The 16057-nt window shown below is 34.7% G+C and overlaps 2 protein-coding genes and 1 pseudogene across 4 annotated transcripts in view; 1 reads left to right on the plus strand and 2 right to left on the minus strand.

Moving 5' to 3' along the window:
* Positions 1-9620, minus strand: part of LOC113653819 (histone H2B-like) — a 42329-nt gene extending 32709 nt beyond the window's left edge. For all 3 annotated transcript variants that reach the window (XM_047801459.1, XM_047801417.1, XM_047801483.1), the window contains exon 1: positions 9208-9620. In XM_047801459.1, coding sequence (XP_047657415.1) covers positions 9208-9435 — 228 coding nt within the window. In that variant the 5' untranslated portion in view covers positions 9436-9620. The remainder of the gene's footprint in view (positions 1-9207) is intronic.
* LOC113650532 (lactose-binding lectin l-2-like) overlaps positions 1-16057 on the plus strand; it is a 214377-nt gene that overhangs the window by 13858 nt on the left and 184462 nt on the right. The window lies entirely within an intron of this gene.
* Positions 1786-7868, minus strand: LOC125138466 (annotated as a pseudogene).

The raw sequence follows: 16057 nt of genomic DNA on the forward strand, positions 1-16057 counted from the left end.
TATAATAACAAATAGATATATTTTATAACACACACATAACAAAAAAGCAGCAGAAGTCGAAACATGGCTCTGGTAGAATACACAGAAAGTGTGATTAAGATATGTATATACATTTTAAAACATTAACTAACTAATATTAAATGTTTTTTATAGTAAAAGAGTCATGTTGTGGAATATTTGTGAAGCTTTCTATTTAAATATATTTACCTCATGGATCTGTGCTGTTCTGCTGTTTGCTTCTGTTTGCCACTTGATTTAATTTCAACAATAAATAAAGATTAGGAAGAAAAGTATATGTGAAGGACTTAGAAATATGTAGAAAAACTGGTTACTGAATGTAGCAGCCCCCTGTGGCTATCATTACAGACGTTATTGTCACCAAAAGAGGTGGAAACTGTCAGCAAACCCGCCCATCCTTCTCGTATTGCCCAGTAAGAATACAGGTGTGTTCGGTTTGATTCGGCGGTCCTGAACGTGCACAACGTTTTACAATTAAACATAATAATGCTGAGGTGTCTTGTGGTAAATGCCAGTGGATTTTATTGTCCCGTGGTTGGTTATGACATGGTTCTGCTTATTTATTTATTTATTTATTTATTTATTTATTTATTTATTTATTTATTTATTTATTTATTTATTTATTTATTATATATTGAGTTACTGAGCGTTTCACTCACGTTAATGCTGTGACTTCAGCGCCATCTGCTGGGAGGGAAAAATGTATTTAATGAATTAAAATGTATAACAGCGATGGGCAAACTTTGTGGGTAAATAAAACTAGTTTCAACAAACAAAGCAAAAGATAATTTCTATTCTATTTATATAATATAAATCACACGTGAAACCCAAAAAAGTACTTAAAAAGTAAAGAAAACTTTTATTCAGTTTCAACTGGAACACTACTTTCGTTTTCTTTGGTTCATTCATGGATAAAGTATTATGCACTTAATTATACAGGGTGTCACAAAAGTCTCCTTATATGGGAGAAATGAACTTCACTGCAAAATGTCTTTCAAAATCTATATACATTACAGATTTTTTTTTCAGATATCCTTTAAGAATGCCTTTGTTAAAGGAAGAATTTATAGAAATCATTGTCATGGATGGATACCGAAGATCTCACAAGGAGCCAAAGTTACGATAGGTCTGTAAGAGATGTGAGTGTTTAAAAAATGGTAATCATGTAGAGGAGGTTCAGTTACCTTTTACTAACAAATGTTAACTTTCCTCATGTATGGAGACTTTTGTGAGACCTGTATAATCTTTATTATATAAAGCTATTTTGAAAGGATGTTTAAACAAAACAATGTGGTTCTTCACATCCACAGCAATAAGTAGCTGGATCTATCAGACCTTCTTGGTTTCTCTATAAAAAATAACATATACTTTATTTTCAAACAACATAAAAAATATTTTTCTCTTTGAATAACTTTCACCCAACACAAAACATTTCACACATTCCTTCATTTATTGTTTATTATTAGATTGATATTTAATCAGCACAACCAAAACTACATGGAAACCAATACTGAAAACAATTAACAAATGAAAATCACATATTATCCCTTAAAGCTCATAGCAATATTTTTCATAAGCAAGTTCAGTGATTCTTTTATTCATTTAAAAATTCATTTCAAGAATACCATTAATAAGCAATAAACCCAATAAAATATTACACTGAAGAAATCATGCTCGATCACATATCAGTATAATTACAGTCATTGTTATTAATAATGAGACATTACAGTATGCATTTCAAGGTTTGTAAATATAACTATATACTCGTTTTAATAAAGCTCTACAGAATTTCCAACTGCTCTGGAAGAGAAAGATATCTGAGTAAATGAGTAAATAAAAGATAAATCACCACAAAACCTGGAATTTTCCTGTTATATTTTGAACCTGAATGTAGACTTTTTCCTTCATGGACCGAGCTTATGGATGTTTCTCACATTCACAGTGTAGTTGCTTGAAAGTCCCAGTTTGCTCAATTCTTGTTGAAGCTGACAGAAATATGAAATAATTATATGACTGCAGTAAATACTGTAAAATCCTTTAAGCCACATCTCATCCATTATGAATTTATAATGCTTTAATGTATAATCATTTTGGACAACAGTATTTTTATTGCTAAATACATTTTTACACATTATCTACAAAATAAACTCAATTTAATAAATGGTATTAATATACATTAAATGGACAGATAAAGGAAGACATTATAGGAATGTTAACTTACTTCAATCAGCACCAGCTTTTTAATTTGAGAGTTTAACAGATTTTCATTAGCAGTGACTTTCATTCGCAATCCCATCACAGCACCTTTATAAAATTGTTAATTATAACCAATAAAAAAGGTAAACAAAACTTCAATAAGTATTCACTTAGTAAATTAAGATATAATAGATATCTCTATTAATTTTTCATCTACACATAAGTAGTGTTTTTGCTTACCTGGAGTGAATGCTGCCAGAGCATAAGGAACACATGTTAGGATTAGAAAACATCTGGTAATCTTATTCCAGCTGCAAACATTGCTATCGCTAACATTCATAATCATATTTAGACATCCAGCTTCTAGTAGATTTATTCTTATATTAGTCTAATATATTGGATTAGTATTACTATTTTTATGTATTATTTTTTAAAATAATTTAAAATGGAGATCAACTCACTAGTGTAGCAGATAAAAGGGAATCTGGCAAAACAGTTTTCATCTGTCCATCGGCCAAGATGATCCAAAGCTGTACAGTGTTGATTTCCAATTTCTCCAGTTGAATACCAACCATTATCAGGTTCTGGTGTTGGTTCTGGATTCATTGGTATCCAATATGTAAAGGTTGAGTTGCTCTGATCTGACCATAACCGGTTCCTATACAGACCTATCCATACGCCATAGCTGTTTGTGATGCTCAGTATTTGCTGAAGTTCGGTCTGATTTCTCACACTGGCCAGGTCTGTGTATCTCATTCTGCAAAGGTTCTGAGCTTCTTCCCAAGTCTTCTGATCATAAAACATTACATATGTGTTGTTCATACCTATTATTGAGAGAATTATAAAGTTACACACAAAAGCTGTTTTTTAAACATTGTTTTTAGTACATAAAACGCAGATTAAATTAATGTTTCATTTGCCTGGCAGAGCTTACCATTATAGCAAACAAATGAATTTCTGTCAGTACAAGGCCTGTCAAACCACACCCCACCATAATCCATGATTACACACATCTCATTTCCATTGTAATTATTAGGTTGATGGGACCATCCTCTGAAGTCTCTCTCTCCCTTCTGGTAGAAAGCATCATCATCCAGAGACCATCTCCAGCTGTCCATATCAACATACATTCCAATCCAGGCTAAACCAGAGTAGCTGCCATTTACTGTGTTAAGGAGTGTGTTCATTTCCTCCATGTTATCAATAGTAGCCAGGTCAGTGTAATTCTCTCTGCAGTATCTCTGTGCTTCAGTCCAGGTCTTATTCTCATTAACAAAGTGATACTGATGAGAGGAGCTTGAGGGCATTGCTAGAGTAGAATAACACAAATGTTGGTTACTGTGCTCATGTTTTTGAAAAATGATATTTGTTTGTGTTCATTAAGAGCAAGAAATTCTACTAAAAATTGCCACTAAAGATAATATAGAAATCTCTGTTCTTCACTCACTGCTGTAACAGAGGAATGGAAAAGCTTGACCACAGTTTTCATCTGTCCATTTCCCATAATAATAATCATCATTAAATGACACAGCAGTACAGGATACAGTTTGTCCATAATTATCTGATGGTCCAGGTTTCCAGTTGGTAAAAGAAGAGTTGCTTTGATCCGACCAAAAATTGGTTCTGTACAGGCCGATCCAAAAAGCGTAATAATTACTGTACTGACCGTTATAGTAATAGTAATGACCGGAGGTATAATGATAATCATCCTCATTATTAGCTAATAATGATCCTATCTTCTGGTTCTCAGTCTCGTTCCTCACAATGGCCAGGTCTGTGTAATGTTCTCTGCAGTATCTTTGAGCTTCAGTCCAGTTCATGTTCTGATAAACCGGGACATATCTCTCACTGGCATTCACTCTGCCTAAAAGAGAAGAAAGTGGAATTGTGTCGAATATATTATATATATATATATATATATATATATATATATATATATATATATATATATATATATATATATATATATATACATATATACATACATATATATAAACTGTGGCACTCACCATCAAAACAAATGAATGGAAGTGGTGTAGAACATATATCCACCCACCAAAGAGAAGAATAATCAAAATATACACATAAATTGTTTCCATTCCAGAAGCGTGGTTTGTATATATCCCAATTACTAAAGTTTATTTTTCCGTTATTGTAGAAAGCATCATCATCCAGAGACCATTTCCAGCTGTTCAGATCATCATACAGTCCAATCCAGGCTAAACCTGAGTAGATTCCATTTATTGTGTTAATGAGTGTGTTCATTTCCTCCATGTTATTAATGGTTGCCAGGTCAGTGTAATTCTCTCTGCAGTATCTCTGTGCTTCAGTCCAGGTCTTATTTTCATTAACAAAGTGATACTGATGGTAGGTGCATGATGATCCTGTGCAGAATTCTTTAAAGGAAAAACACCACAATATATTTTTTTTGCAGACAAACAACCTTTTTTTTGTAAAAATTGTGAATTACCAAAAATATAAATGTTAATGTAGAAAATGATTAAAAAAAATGTTTGTGATATTTATATAGTTCAAGTGGATAAAGATTCATATTGTGCAATAATAAAAAAAAAAGTCTGATTAGATGAACTCACTGTTATAGCAGATAAAAGGGAAGGTGGATAAGCAGTCCTCATCTGTCCAATGACCTGAGTCTCTGAATGAGACAGCAGTGCAGTGCTGATTTCCGGCTTCCCAGGGATTATTAATACCATTGTCTGGCTGTTGATAGGTGGCTGGTCTCCCAATTTTCATATGTGGATACCTGTTTGTCTGACCAGAGTCTGGTCCTGTATAAACCAATCCAAGCCACAGTGCCAAATGTAAGGTTTAAGATTCTTTGATTATCTGTTTGATTTCTCACACTGGCCAAGTCAGTATAATGCTCTCTGCAATAATGCTGAGCTTTCGTCCAAGTCATTGGCTGGTTTATCCATGTGTAATTTTCTGTTCCCATTGTTTCCTGATAAGAAAAGCCAATAAATGTGCTCAGTAACACTTAAACCAAAATCTATTCTCATAAATTGATTTCATTTTCTCACCATTATAACAAATAAATGTTAAATGTGCTCTGCAGTCTCCATCAAACCAGGTTCCATCAGATATAATGTAAACACACAGCTCATTTCCAAAATAGTTATCATTTTGATGGTACCATCCTCTGAAGTCTCTCTCTCCCTTCTGGTAGAAAGCATCATCATCCAGAGACCATCTCCAGCTGTCCTCATCACCCATACAGTCCAATCCAGGCTAACCTGAGTAGCTGCCATTTACTGTGTTAAGGAGTGTGTTCATTTCCTCCATGTTATCAATAGTAGCCAGGTCAGTGTAATTCTCTCTGCAGTATCTCTGTGCTTCAGTCCAGGTCTTATTCTCATTCACAAAGTGATACTGATGAGAGGGTACTGATGACATTGCTAGAGTGGGATAACACAAATGTTGGTTACTGTGCTTACTTTCTACTGAAAATTCCCATTATAGATAAATTCAATACAGAAATCTACTCACTGCTGTAACAAAGGAATGGAAAAGCATGGCTACAATTTTCATCTGTCCAATTCCCAGAATCATTAAATGACACAGCAGTACAGGTTTTAGTCTGTCCATAACCATCTGGTTGTCCAGGTTTCCAGTTGCTGAATGAAGAGTTGCTTTTATCTGACCAAGACCTGGTTCTGTACAGGCCGATCCAAAAAATGGTATGATATGTTTATTATACATTGATTTAATCTCCTGGTTCTCAGTCTCATTTCTCACGATGGCCAGGTCTGTGTGATGTTCTCTGCAGTATCTCTGAGCTTCAGTCCAATTCTTGTGCTGATTGACCAGGACATATATTTTACTGGCATTCACTCTGCCTAAAAGAGACAGTAGAAATATAGGGAACCTGTACTTTTACAGAAAATATGTACTGAATATAAAGCTAACTTGTGTTTCTTCATAAAGCATATTCAAATCTGCTTTACTCACCATCAAAGCACATGAAATGAATCATTGTGGAACAAGGTATCTCCCACCAAGCTCCATCATAAGTAGATACACACACACACATAATCATTGCATACCAGCCTCTTGGCTTCTGTATAAGCCAGTTTCTAAAGCTTCTCTCTCCCTCCGTGTAGAAAGAATCATCATCCAGAGACCATTTCCAGCTGTTCAGATCATCATACAGTCCAATCCAGGTTCGCTTGCTGTTCCTGATGTCTATTATGTTTGTAAGGGCCAAGTCCTCTTCAGTGTTAATAATAGAGGCTAAATCAACATAATTCTCTCTGCAGTATCTCTGTGCTTCAGACCAGGTCTTATTCTCATTAATGAAGTGATACTGACGAGGAAGACAGACACCAAGGCTGAAAAACCCTGTAAAATACATAATACCAGTTTTTACATAATGAAAGTAACTCGAGGTCACTGAAGCTCAGATTTACTAAGATCAAAAATAAAATGAACTAATTTACATGTGCAATTAGATAAATTTCTTCTTTCTACTCATTGGACATGTTGCTAGTGATTTATGATGGATTTATTGATCTGTAAGTTATCACATAAGACTAATGCATATACAGTGGGTATTCAAAATAATCACCCCTTTCAAAACAATCCCAATTTTTAGCTTTGCAACATGAAATGATGACAAACACAAATTTTGTTTTATCCATCTGTATTTACACAATGCAACTTTTAAAGATCTGACAGTAACAGGTTAGAAAAAAATAAATAAATAAAAAATCAGTGAGTTGGATAAAGGATCACACCTGATTAAAAATGACTGGTAAACTCAATAAGCCAATAAGCTTGAAATAACCTTCTGTAATGGTACAATGTGCTCTTTTCATCATTTCATTAAAACGTCTTTTCATTTACATAAATAAACTAATCATCATCATTATATTGTATATAGAAATATACACATGATAGCAATTAGATATCTTTTATAACACACACATAACACTCACCCAAAAGCAGCAGAAGTCGAAACATTGCTCTGGTAGAATACACAGAAAGTGTGATTAAGATATTTATATCAATTTTAAAACATATTAAAGCTAACTAATATTAAATGTTTCTATAGTCAAATGAGTCATATATGATGGAATATTTGTGAAGCGTTCTATTTAAATATATTTACCTCATGGATCTGTGCTTTCTGCTGTTTGCTTCTATCTGCCACTTGATTTAATTTAACACTAAATAAATATTACGAAGAAAAGCATATGGGAAGGACTTAGAAATATGTAGGAAAACTGGTTACTGAATGTATTGAATGATTCAATTCCAAATGAAGGTGCTAATTAAAATAACTGAAACTATAATTAGGTTCTATGAGATACTGTCAGGTAACATATTTGTATGTTTGTTTGTCATACGTTATGACAGAGACTGTGGCTGAGATTATGTGGTGGTTTGTTCACTTTATGCTTTGGTTTCCTTTTCTGAAGGTTTGCATTGTGAATGCTGTAATCTTGATTCCACTGACAGCACTTTCATCTCCATGCCACTTGTCCTTACAATTTAGCTAACTGGTGGCCATCTGTGGTTTTGTTTTAGCTGATTTCTATATTTTTTCTTGGGCTGAGAGCTTTTAATTAATTGTGACCTGTGCTGAACTTAGTCCCAGTGGTAGTTCTAGCTAGGATGAAACACCCCCCACCCCCCACACACACACACTCTTCAACTTTTATTACAGTACACTATTTGAAATTGAAACAATACAAATAAATATTATAAAATGGATAACAATAATAAAATACTTCGAAAATTCTAAAATAATAAATTAATAGTAAATAATTTGACAATAAACTGGCATCAGTATCTAAATAAAAGCATATGGGCATACATTTACATGTGCTATAGATTAGTTATATTACTTACAAATTGTAAACAAAATCTGCAAAATAAAATTACACACACACACACACACACACACACACACACACACACACACACACACACACACACACACACACACACACACACACACACAGGAATGCTGCTGGGGAGAAGTGGAATGCTGACCAACAAACTCATGCGCCTCTCACAAACTTTTGCCAAAGTTGGAAACTTACAGTGACTTAATGAACTATTGAATCTGATGTGAATCACAGATATATTATTAAAGTTTAAGGACAGTCACAGTAATTGAGTGTTTACTCACCTGGGGTCTCATTTATAAAGCGTGCGTACGCACAAAAGGGGGCTGGAAACGTGCGTACGCCGGTTTTCGCGCCAAGGTTGTGATCTATAAAAAACAAACTTGACGGGAAAATGTGCGCACCTATAAGCAAACTTTGAGACGTGCGTACGCACAATCTGGAGACAAAAGGGAATTGACGACACAGATGGTGAGGTCGTGAACTGAAGTTAGATTGTAGAAAATTCATGTGAGAAGAACGATTATAAAAATTAATGACATTAAATTTTCACTCCATTTCATACATTATATCCACATTATCATGAAGATTAAATCCAACAGTGTTATTTGTCGATTGTTTTAGGCTATATACATCTAGTATAATCCAAACGTAATTCAAAATGTATTAAAAAATAAATAATAATAATAATAATAATAATAATAATAATAATAATAATAATAATAATAATCAGCGCTACTCCGTCCAGGGTGCATCCTTCCTTGATGCCCAATGACGCCTGAGGATAGGCACATAGGCACAGGCTCCCCGTGACCCGAGTAGTTCGGATAAGCGGTAGAAGATGAATGATTGAATGAATGAATGAATGAATGAATGAATGAATGAATGAATAATCAGCGCTGCCTTACAGTCACATTGTCCACAACGGGAACGCAGGAGGAGATGGCGCGACTACATGTCATACAGAATAGTATGAAATACCCATTTATTAGAGAACTGCAGAACACAGTGTAAAAACTAAATATTTTCCTTAATGCACATATATCATAAAATGTCAAAGTCTGCAAATACAGTCATGAAGCACAATAGAAATTTCTATACTTCTACATAAATTAAGACAGACTTGAGTCCTGGAGCAATCAGCGGCAAGTGGAGCAGAGGAAGTGAAATTCTGTGGCAGCGGCTCCTGCTGCTGAGCTGCCAGGGCGACCCTCAACTCTCCGAGAAGCAACAGACGCACGGCAGTCTGGATGTCCTTATAGGTGGCGGGGTTGTTGTGGCGAGGCGGACAAGAAGACTCAAGGGCGATGCGCTCAACAATGTCGTCGACGAACGAGTCCGTGATGCCCATGGCCTTAGAGGAGATACCGGGACCAGAATGCACCTGCTTCAGGCCTTTACATGCTGTTATCTTGGCTGGTCTTCGCTGGTTCAGACATGGTGTTGCTGTGCAAGTGAACTGCACGAGAATGAGTAACACCCACCTAGCGGCTACAGTCTGACATTGTAATTATGAAAAAGAGAACAAATGTGTGTTATCAGAATCAGAACCAGTTTTATTGGCCAAGTGTATTTGGTTCCAGCTGTTTGTGACTCTCAAAAGTAGTAAATATCACTATACTATACAAACTACACAAGATAATGCAGACGATGAGATACGATGAGAGACAATGAAGACAGAATGAGTATTAAATATGAATATAGAATATGACTGGTCAGTTATGTACATAAAGTGTGCAAATAACAATATTGTGCAATATTATGCTTTTTGTACAATATATAGCAGCAGTAAATTTAATTAAAAAAATGAAATTGATAGGTTTAATAAAATACTGTTCTTCCAGTTTCACCGCTGATTATAACAGTTGGGAATGTACTTTAAAATAGTTCTTAATTATTAAATACAATTGCATGAATTATACTTGAATTGAACAGTGTGTAACTAGAGGGAGAAGTTTACATTAAAATATACCTTTTGAAGGTATATAGGGTTTTATTTTTAGAAAGTTATTTTTTTTAATACGTGTTCAAATTCTCCATATGCTTGCATAAGCACCTCCAGTTTTGCTGGTGAGAAATATGCAGACCTGCCTGCTACTTAACTAAGAGTCAGTCAATTTAGAGTTGGTAAAAGTAGCTCATTTCAGCTGTTCTGTAACCGAAAACTCAGAGTTTCAGATCTCAGGTTTCATCAACTCAGAGTTCAAGTTTAAACTCAGAGTTGGTTGAACCACCTTAATGAAACGGGCCCCAGGATCTCTCTCTCTCTCTCTCTCTCTCTCTCTCTCTCTCTCTCTCTCTCTCTCTCTCTCTCTCTCTCTCTCTCTCAGAAAACAAATAAGGTCTTCCATTCTGAAACAAAATAAACAACAAATATATTACAAAGCAGACATATATGTAAATATACTGGACAATATAATATAATATATTAAATAATGCATTGTCTTTGTGTAAGAGCTTCTGGTACACCAGTTCCTACCTACAGTGTGTGTGTGTGTGTGTGTGTGTGTGTGTGTGTGTGTGTGTGTGTGTGTGTGTGTGTGTGTGTGTGTGTGTGTGTGTGTGTGTGTGTGTGTGTGTGTGTGTGTGGTTGTACTCTGCCTGTGGCCCGAGATGCTGCAATAGGCTCAAAAGAGCGCAGTAACAGATGCGGCACATTGTGTGGTTCACATACTGCGGTCAGATGTCGCCATCTAGTGGATGTCTGCGCAAGGAAAATTCCTTCTGAGATATAAAGTCACAATTATGTTTTATTATTATTATTTAAAATGAGGGGGAAACACTACAGGGACAAGGACACAAACAGATAGGAATTAAAGTAGTACATTTTTAAGTTAAAAATGAAAGTCATAATCTTGATAAATAGATGAATATTATCAGTGCCAAAGTATCACAAAAATATACAAATAAAATTATAAAATAATGTGAAAAAGAACCGATTACATCTGTTCACAAGATGTTTTCTAAAGACTTATAAAAATACATTTAACATCATATAATTATTATGCTAATATAACTATAATATAAATATAACAGCTAAGCAGTTGTTAGCATCAACCTAAAGATAACTTAAAAATTCAGATTGACAGCTCAGAGCTTTATTTACATCTGGAATATTATTTCCTTCTTTCAGCTTGTGAAACACAACTCCATCTGGTTGTTTGCACCATTTCCCTGTGATTTTCTCTGTCTTCAAATGATCCTTCAGTTTCTGGTTGATCTGAAGAACAGAATAAAACTTTTAAGACAAAATCATATATTGTTGATTTGTAAGAAAGTGTTTTCTTACATCAGAATTAAACCCAGCAAGAATGTTCCACTGAACATAGACAGCATTTAAAAATGTTATACATTAGAGTTATAGTGACTGTCATAACATTCAATATATTTGTTTATTGGTTATTGAATGTGATTTTTATTAAATATAATCAAGAACAGACACTATGATGCTTCATGCTAATTTTAATGGTGAAAAAAACAACAACAACAAAAAGAAAAACTCCAAAGGACTTTACTACATTTCACTATATGAAAAGACACTACAGAAGCAGCCCTCCTGAGTATAGGCCAGGTAAAGGACAAATGATAAATCTGTTCCTTCCCCAGACTAATCACCATGCTCTATTACATAGAATTTGTATTAGTATCATTTACTGAAAGTGGACACTATTAATACACAATTAGTTATATGTACTGATATATCTATTAAAATAAGAGGTGAAAATCATAAAAATTTAGGAGGGGGAGAAGCAGCTATAGACAGATTATTGCTTTAATGATCCAAACGAGAACATGAGGACTCGGGACACAAAGGGACAGGGGAGCTAGACTCAGAAAGGTAGGAGAACACGGACAGTGAAAAGTAATGAACAGAATTAAAAACCTAGTGTTGTCTGTTTTTTTTTTTAGCTAAACAAATTGACAGCAAGAAAATCTAGTTGCACACTCTAATCTAAACTAACCAAAAGTATAGTGGGTGGCACTTGGCCTCTTAGTTCTACATCAGGGTCATCTCTCTGCCCACTGGTGTTTTTGTCTCTTTTGTCCAATATTTTATATGACTGAACTGATAAACAGTGAACTTTGGCAATTCAGGTGGATTACAGACTTTTTATATGAACTGTTAGTAAACATTTTAAGGGACGTTTCATATAAGAGCTCGTTCTGAACTGAGATCTCATGATTTCTTAATGTGAATATTTGAAATGTTGAGAATTTCAATAAATGCTGTAGTAAATTCTCTTTTTTTAACTACTTTCATGTTATTAGTTACTCAAACAGTGGTAATAATAAATCATAAAAAACAGTGTTTGATTTCTTTATCACTACCTGCAGTTTTACTGAGATCTGTCAGTAGTGTTTAACGTGTTATTTTTTATATAGACCTTTTGTGATTTTCCATTTATATTACTTTGGGTTGGGTTTTTCATTGGTCCCAACAGATTCGCATGGTAATATCCGTCTCTTGGAGCCTCCTGTCTCAACAGAACACCAGGTAGTTGTAAGTAGCCTACTCAATACACCAAAAATTATGACAAATAGTATTATAAGGTGTACTTTATGAAACGCTCATCTTCACAGGATTATCTCTTCTGCTGCAACAGAGAGGCCTACAGAGTGTAGAGGAACAGCAGGAGGAAGGTCCATAAACTTCTGGTGCAGAGATGAACACAGTTCAGTGAGGTACAGTAAATGCCACAGTTTAATTCTGTAGAATTTTAGGACTACATTATGTAACTCTAATCTACTGTATTTTCAGTTGCCAGTTAAAGAGTTATACAAACGTATTAAAAAAATAGAAAAAAGCAGCTAAGAACTAGTATACTTGGTCCGCCAGATCCGAAAGGCAGATCTGGAAATCGAGATTCTGAAACAAAAGAAAAGGTGAGTGTATGGTCTAGGAAGTATTGAAACTAAATTAAAATCTAACTTTTTTTTTGGAAATAAAGACCACCATATAAGTTTTTGTGATTTTGTGATTATTCCTTTTCCTTTTTTGTTTTGTGGTGGTGGTGGATATCATGATTAATTAGCCTTACTAATATGTTCTGCATTCCCGATGTTCAACAGAAAACTACTATTTGCAAAGAAACGTAAGGCAATGCAAAGCATCTGCTCGGATGTAAGAACACGGCAGCGATGGCTGATGTTTCTGATGTAAGCATGAATGAAATTATGTATGTATTTTAGTGACTGTAAAGAAAAACGGTACCGCTCAAATAAAAATGCACAGGGATATGACAAAAAATCCACTCTGGGCCTCAAAATCTTCTTCCGATGTAAATGTAACTCCCTACAAATTAATAAATCCTCTTCATCAACAGGATCATCTGTAAAAGGACATTTCATTCCCTTTGATTCTCTCTGCGTAACTGAAATGTGTGCAATGAATGAGGTGTTTAAACATCGCTTCCTCTTTAAAAAAGGGAAGGAGGCCGACGGAAACTCCGGGTTTACCAAAGAAAACCTGGTTCACAGATTAAGTTACTATGGTAACTGACTCTGATTATAAGTTACCTCTCCTTCAGAAACGGGCTTGACTTAACCTGCTTTCTCGGGTTTAACATATCTCCCTTTCTGAAACGGAAAACCCAGAGTTTCCCCTCATTTCAGGGTTAACAAACAAAAGTTTTCACTTAACCTGCTTTCTGAAACAGGCCCCTGGAGTAATTTGTTTGTTTATTGAACCTTGTTAAGTCCACCAAGCTGTTATTTAGACCCTGATAAATAAAAACAGAGAAATGAAGAAGGGTATGTTTTCTTTTTCACAGGACTGTGGATTAATTTTATTGGCCATAAAATATCAAGTCTGTGATCTTCAATCTTGTATTTATTATAACAAATAAATCTCAGATGCAAACAAAACTGTCACGGAACTCATGTTCATAGACCTGAATGAAAAAGCTGTGATAGTGAATCTGGAAGTAATGAACAGCTCTTCATATTGTAGAAACAGATGAAAATGTAGATTATGCATTAAATTATTTATTCTGACAAAAACAGCTATTCAAATGTTTGCAACCTGCATTTCATTAAACCTTTTACTATATATTCATATCCTTTACATTCTTGCTGCAACTTTATAATTTTACACCTTTAAAAATTCTCTGTAATATGTAATAAAACATAATGACTATTGTTTATTATTATTATTATTATTATTATTATTATTATTATGATTGACTGTTCTTATTAATAAAGGGATTTCTTGGTAATGTAGGTGAAATCTATTAACCTGATGTTTAAACTACAGTGTGTTGGTTTGCACATTTAATTGATTTTTGTCTGCTTTGTAAGAATAAAGAACTACATCATATTCAGCTCATTTACACCTGTGCAGGAAGTTTAGAACACCAAGCCATGTAAACAGTTATGTTAAAATCATCATTATTCTTTATGTTATTGTTTTCATTATATATATATTGGCAGTTCTTTGTTCTTTCAGTTTGTTATCAGCATGTCTGCATAATGACATGTTGATGGTTTCTATACCTGGGATTTCTGAGCACTTGTTTCTTTAATATGTAAGGATATGGATCGTAATGACTGCTGCCAGTTTCCTATCAAATAAAAGTACATTTCAAGTTTGTGTTTTAGTGTATCTCTGTGTTTTGTGTTCCACATCACAAACATACATCACAAACATGCAAGGCTAAAAGTTAGGATAAGGTTTAAATTTGTCATCAAACTAAAACCAATTTCATTAAACAGAAGTGTAGATTTTGTGAAGAAGCCCCATTGTTACAGCAATACCTGCATTTCCCTTCCAGCCCACCAGAGGAAACCTTGAGCTATTGTTTAATGCAATGTATTGTCAGTGTTTTCCTTGCATTACCTTGGTTTTCCATTGTTTGTGTGAACAGAAGTGAACACACACACACCATGAACACACACCCGGAGCAGTGGGCAGCCATTTATGCTGCGGTGCCCGGGGAGCAGTTGGGGGGGATTCGGTGCCTTGCTCAAGGGCACCTCAATCGTGGCCAGTCCGAGACTCGAACCCACAACCTTCGGGTTAGGAGTCAGACTCTCTAAAAACTAATTGGATGTTCGATTCCATTCTTATCCTCATGAATAAGAACAGCACCAGCACCCACGGAGCTTGCATCCACTTTTAGTTTAAAAGATTTTGTACAATCAGGTGCCATTAAAACAGATGCATTAAACATCAAAGTTTTAACTGACTCAAAAGCACCTGAGTCTGAGCAGACCACACATAAGATTTCGAAGTAGTGAAGTAAGAGGACTCTCTACAGTCGAAAAATTCTTACAAAGCTACTATAATAGCCTGCCATACCCAAAAACCTTCACAACTCTCTACGGGTCATAAGAATCGGAAAATCTGTTATGGCCATGACTTTAGCCGCTACCGGTCGTACTTGGCCTTGGCCGACCTCCTTTCCATGGTAAGTAACAGATGCTATACCAAATTCACATTTTGCTAAATTAACCGTTAAGTTTGCTTTCATCAGTTGTTCAAATACGGTTCTCATCAGACAAATAAGTTCTTTCCAACTCAACGAATACAACACCAGATCATCGAGATATGTGTTGCAATTTGGCACGTCATGTCAAACAATTTTAACGAGACGTTGGAAAGTTGCTGGAGCGTTCCATAATTTGAAAGCCATCATAGATTTATTTATGTGTATATTGCAAAAAGTTATCTGGGATTACAAAAGCTGAAATATCTGAAGCTTGTGAGGTAAGATAAGGTCAACATGATTCAGTTTCAGAAAAAAACATAAATAACACAATAGGAAAATACATTTCTAATCAACGATGTATTCAAGAGTTCATATTTGTACCAGTAACTCAATAAGTCATCAATGTGAACAATACACTGCATCATATAAATAAATGTTCATAAATTGTAATTTAAATCACAACTGTTTCCATTTACTTTACTCACATATTCACAGTTTTCATAGTCATGTACAAAGCATAAGCCTATTACTTCTTTTCATTAACCA

This window comes from Tachysurus fulvidraco, chromosome 1 (genome assembly GCF_022655615.1).
Source record: "Tachysurus fulvidraco isolate hzauxx_2018 chromosome 1, HZAU_PFXX_2.0, whole genome shotgun sequence".
NCBI classification, from domain to species: Eukaryota; Metazoa; Chordata; class Actinopteri; order Siluriformes; family Bagridae; genus Tachysurus; species Tachysurus fulvidraco.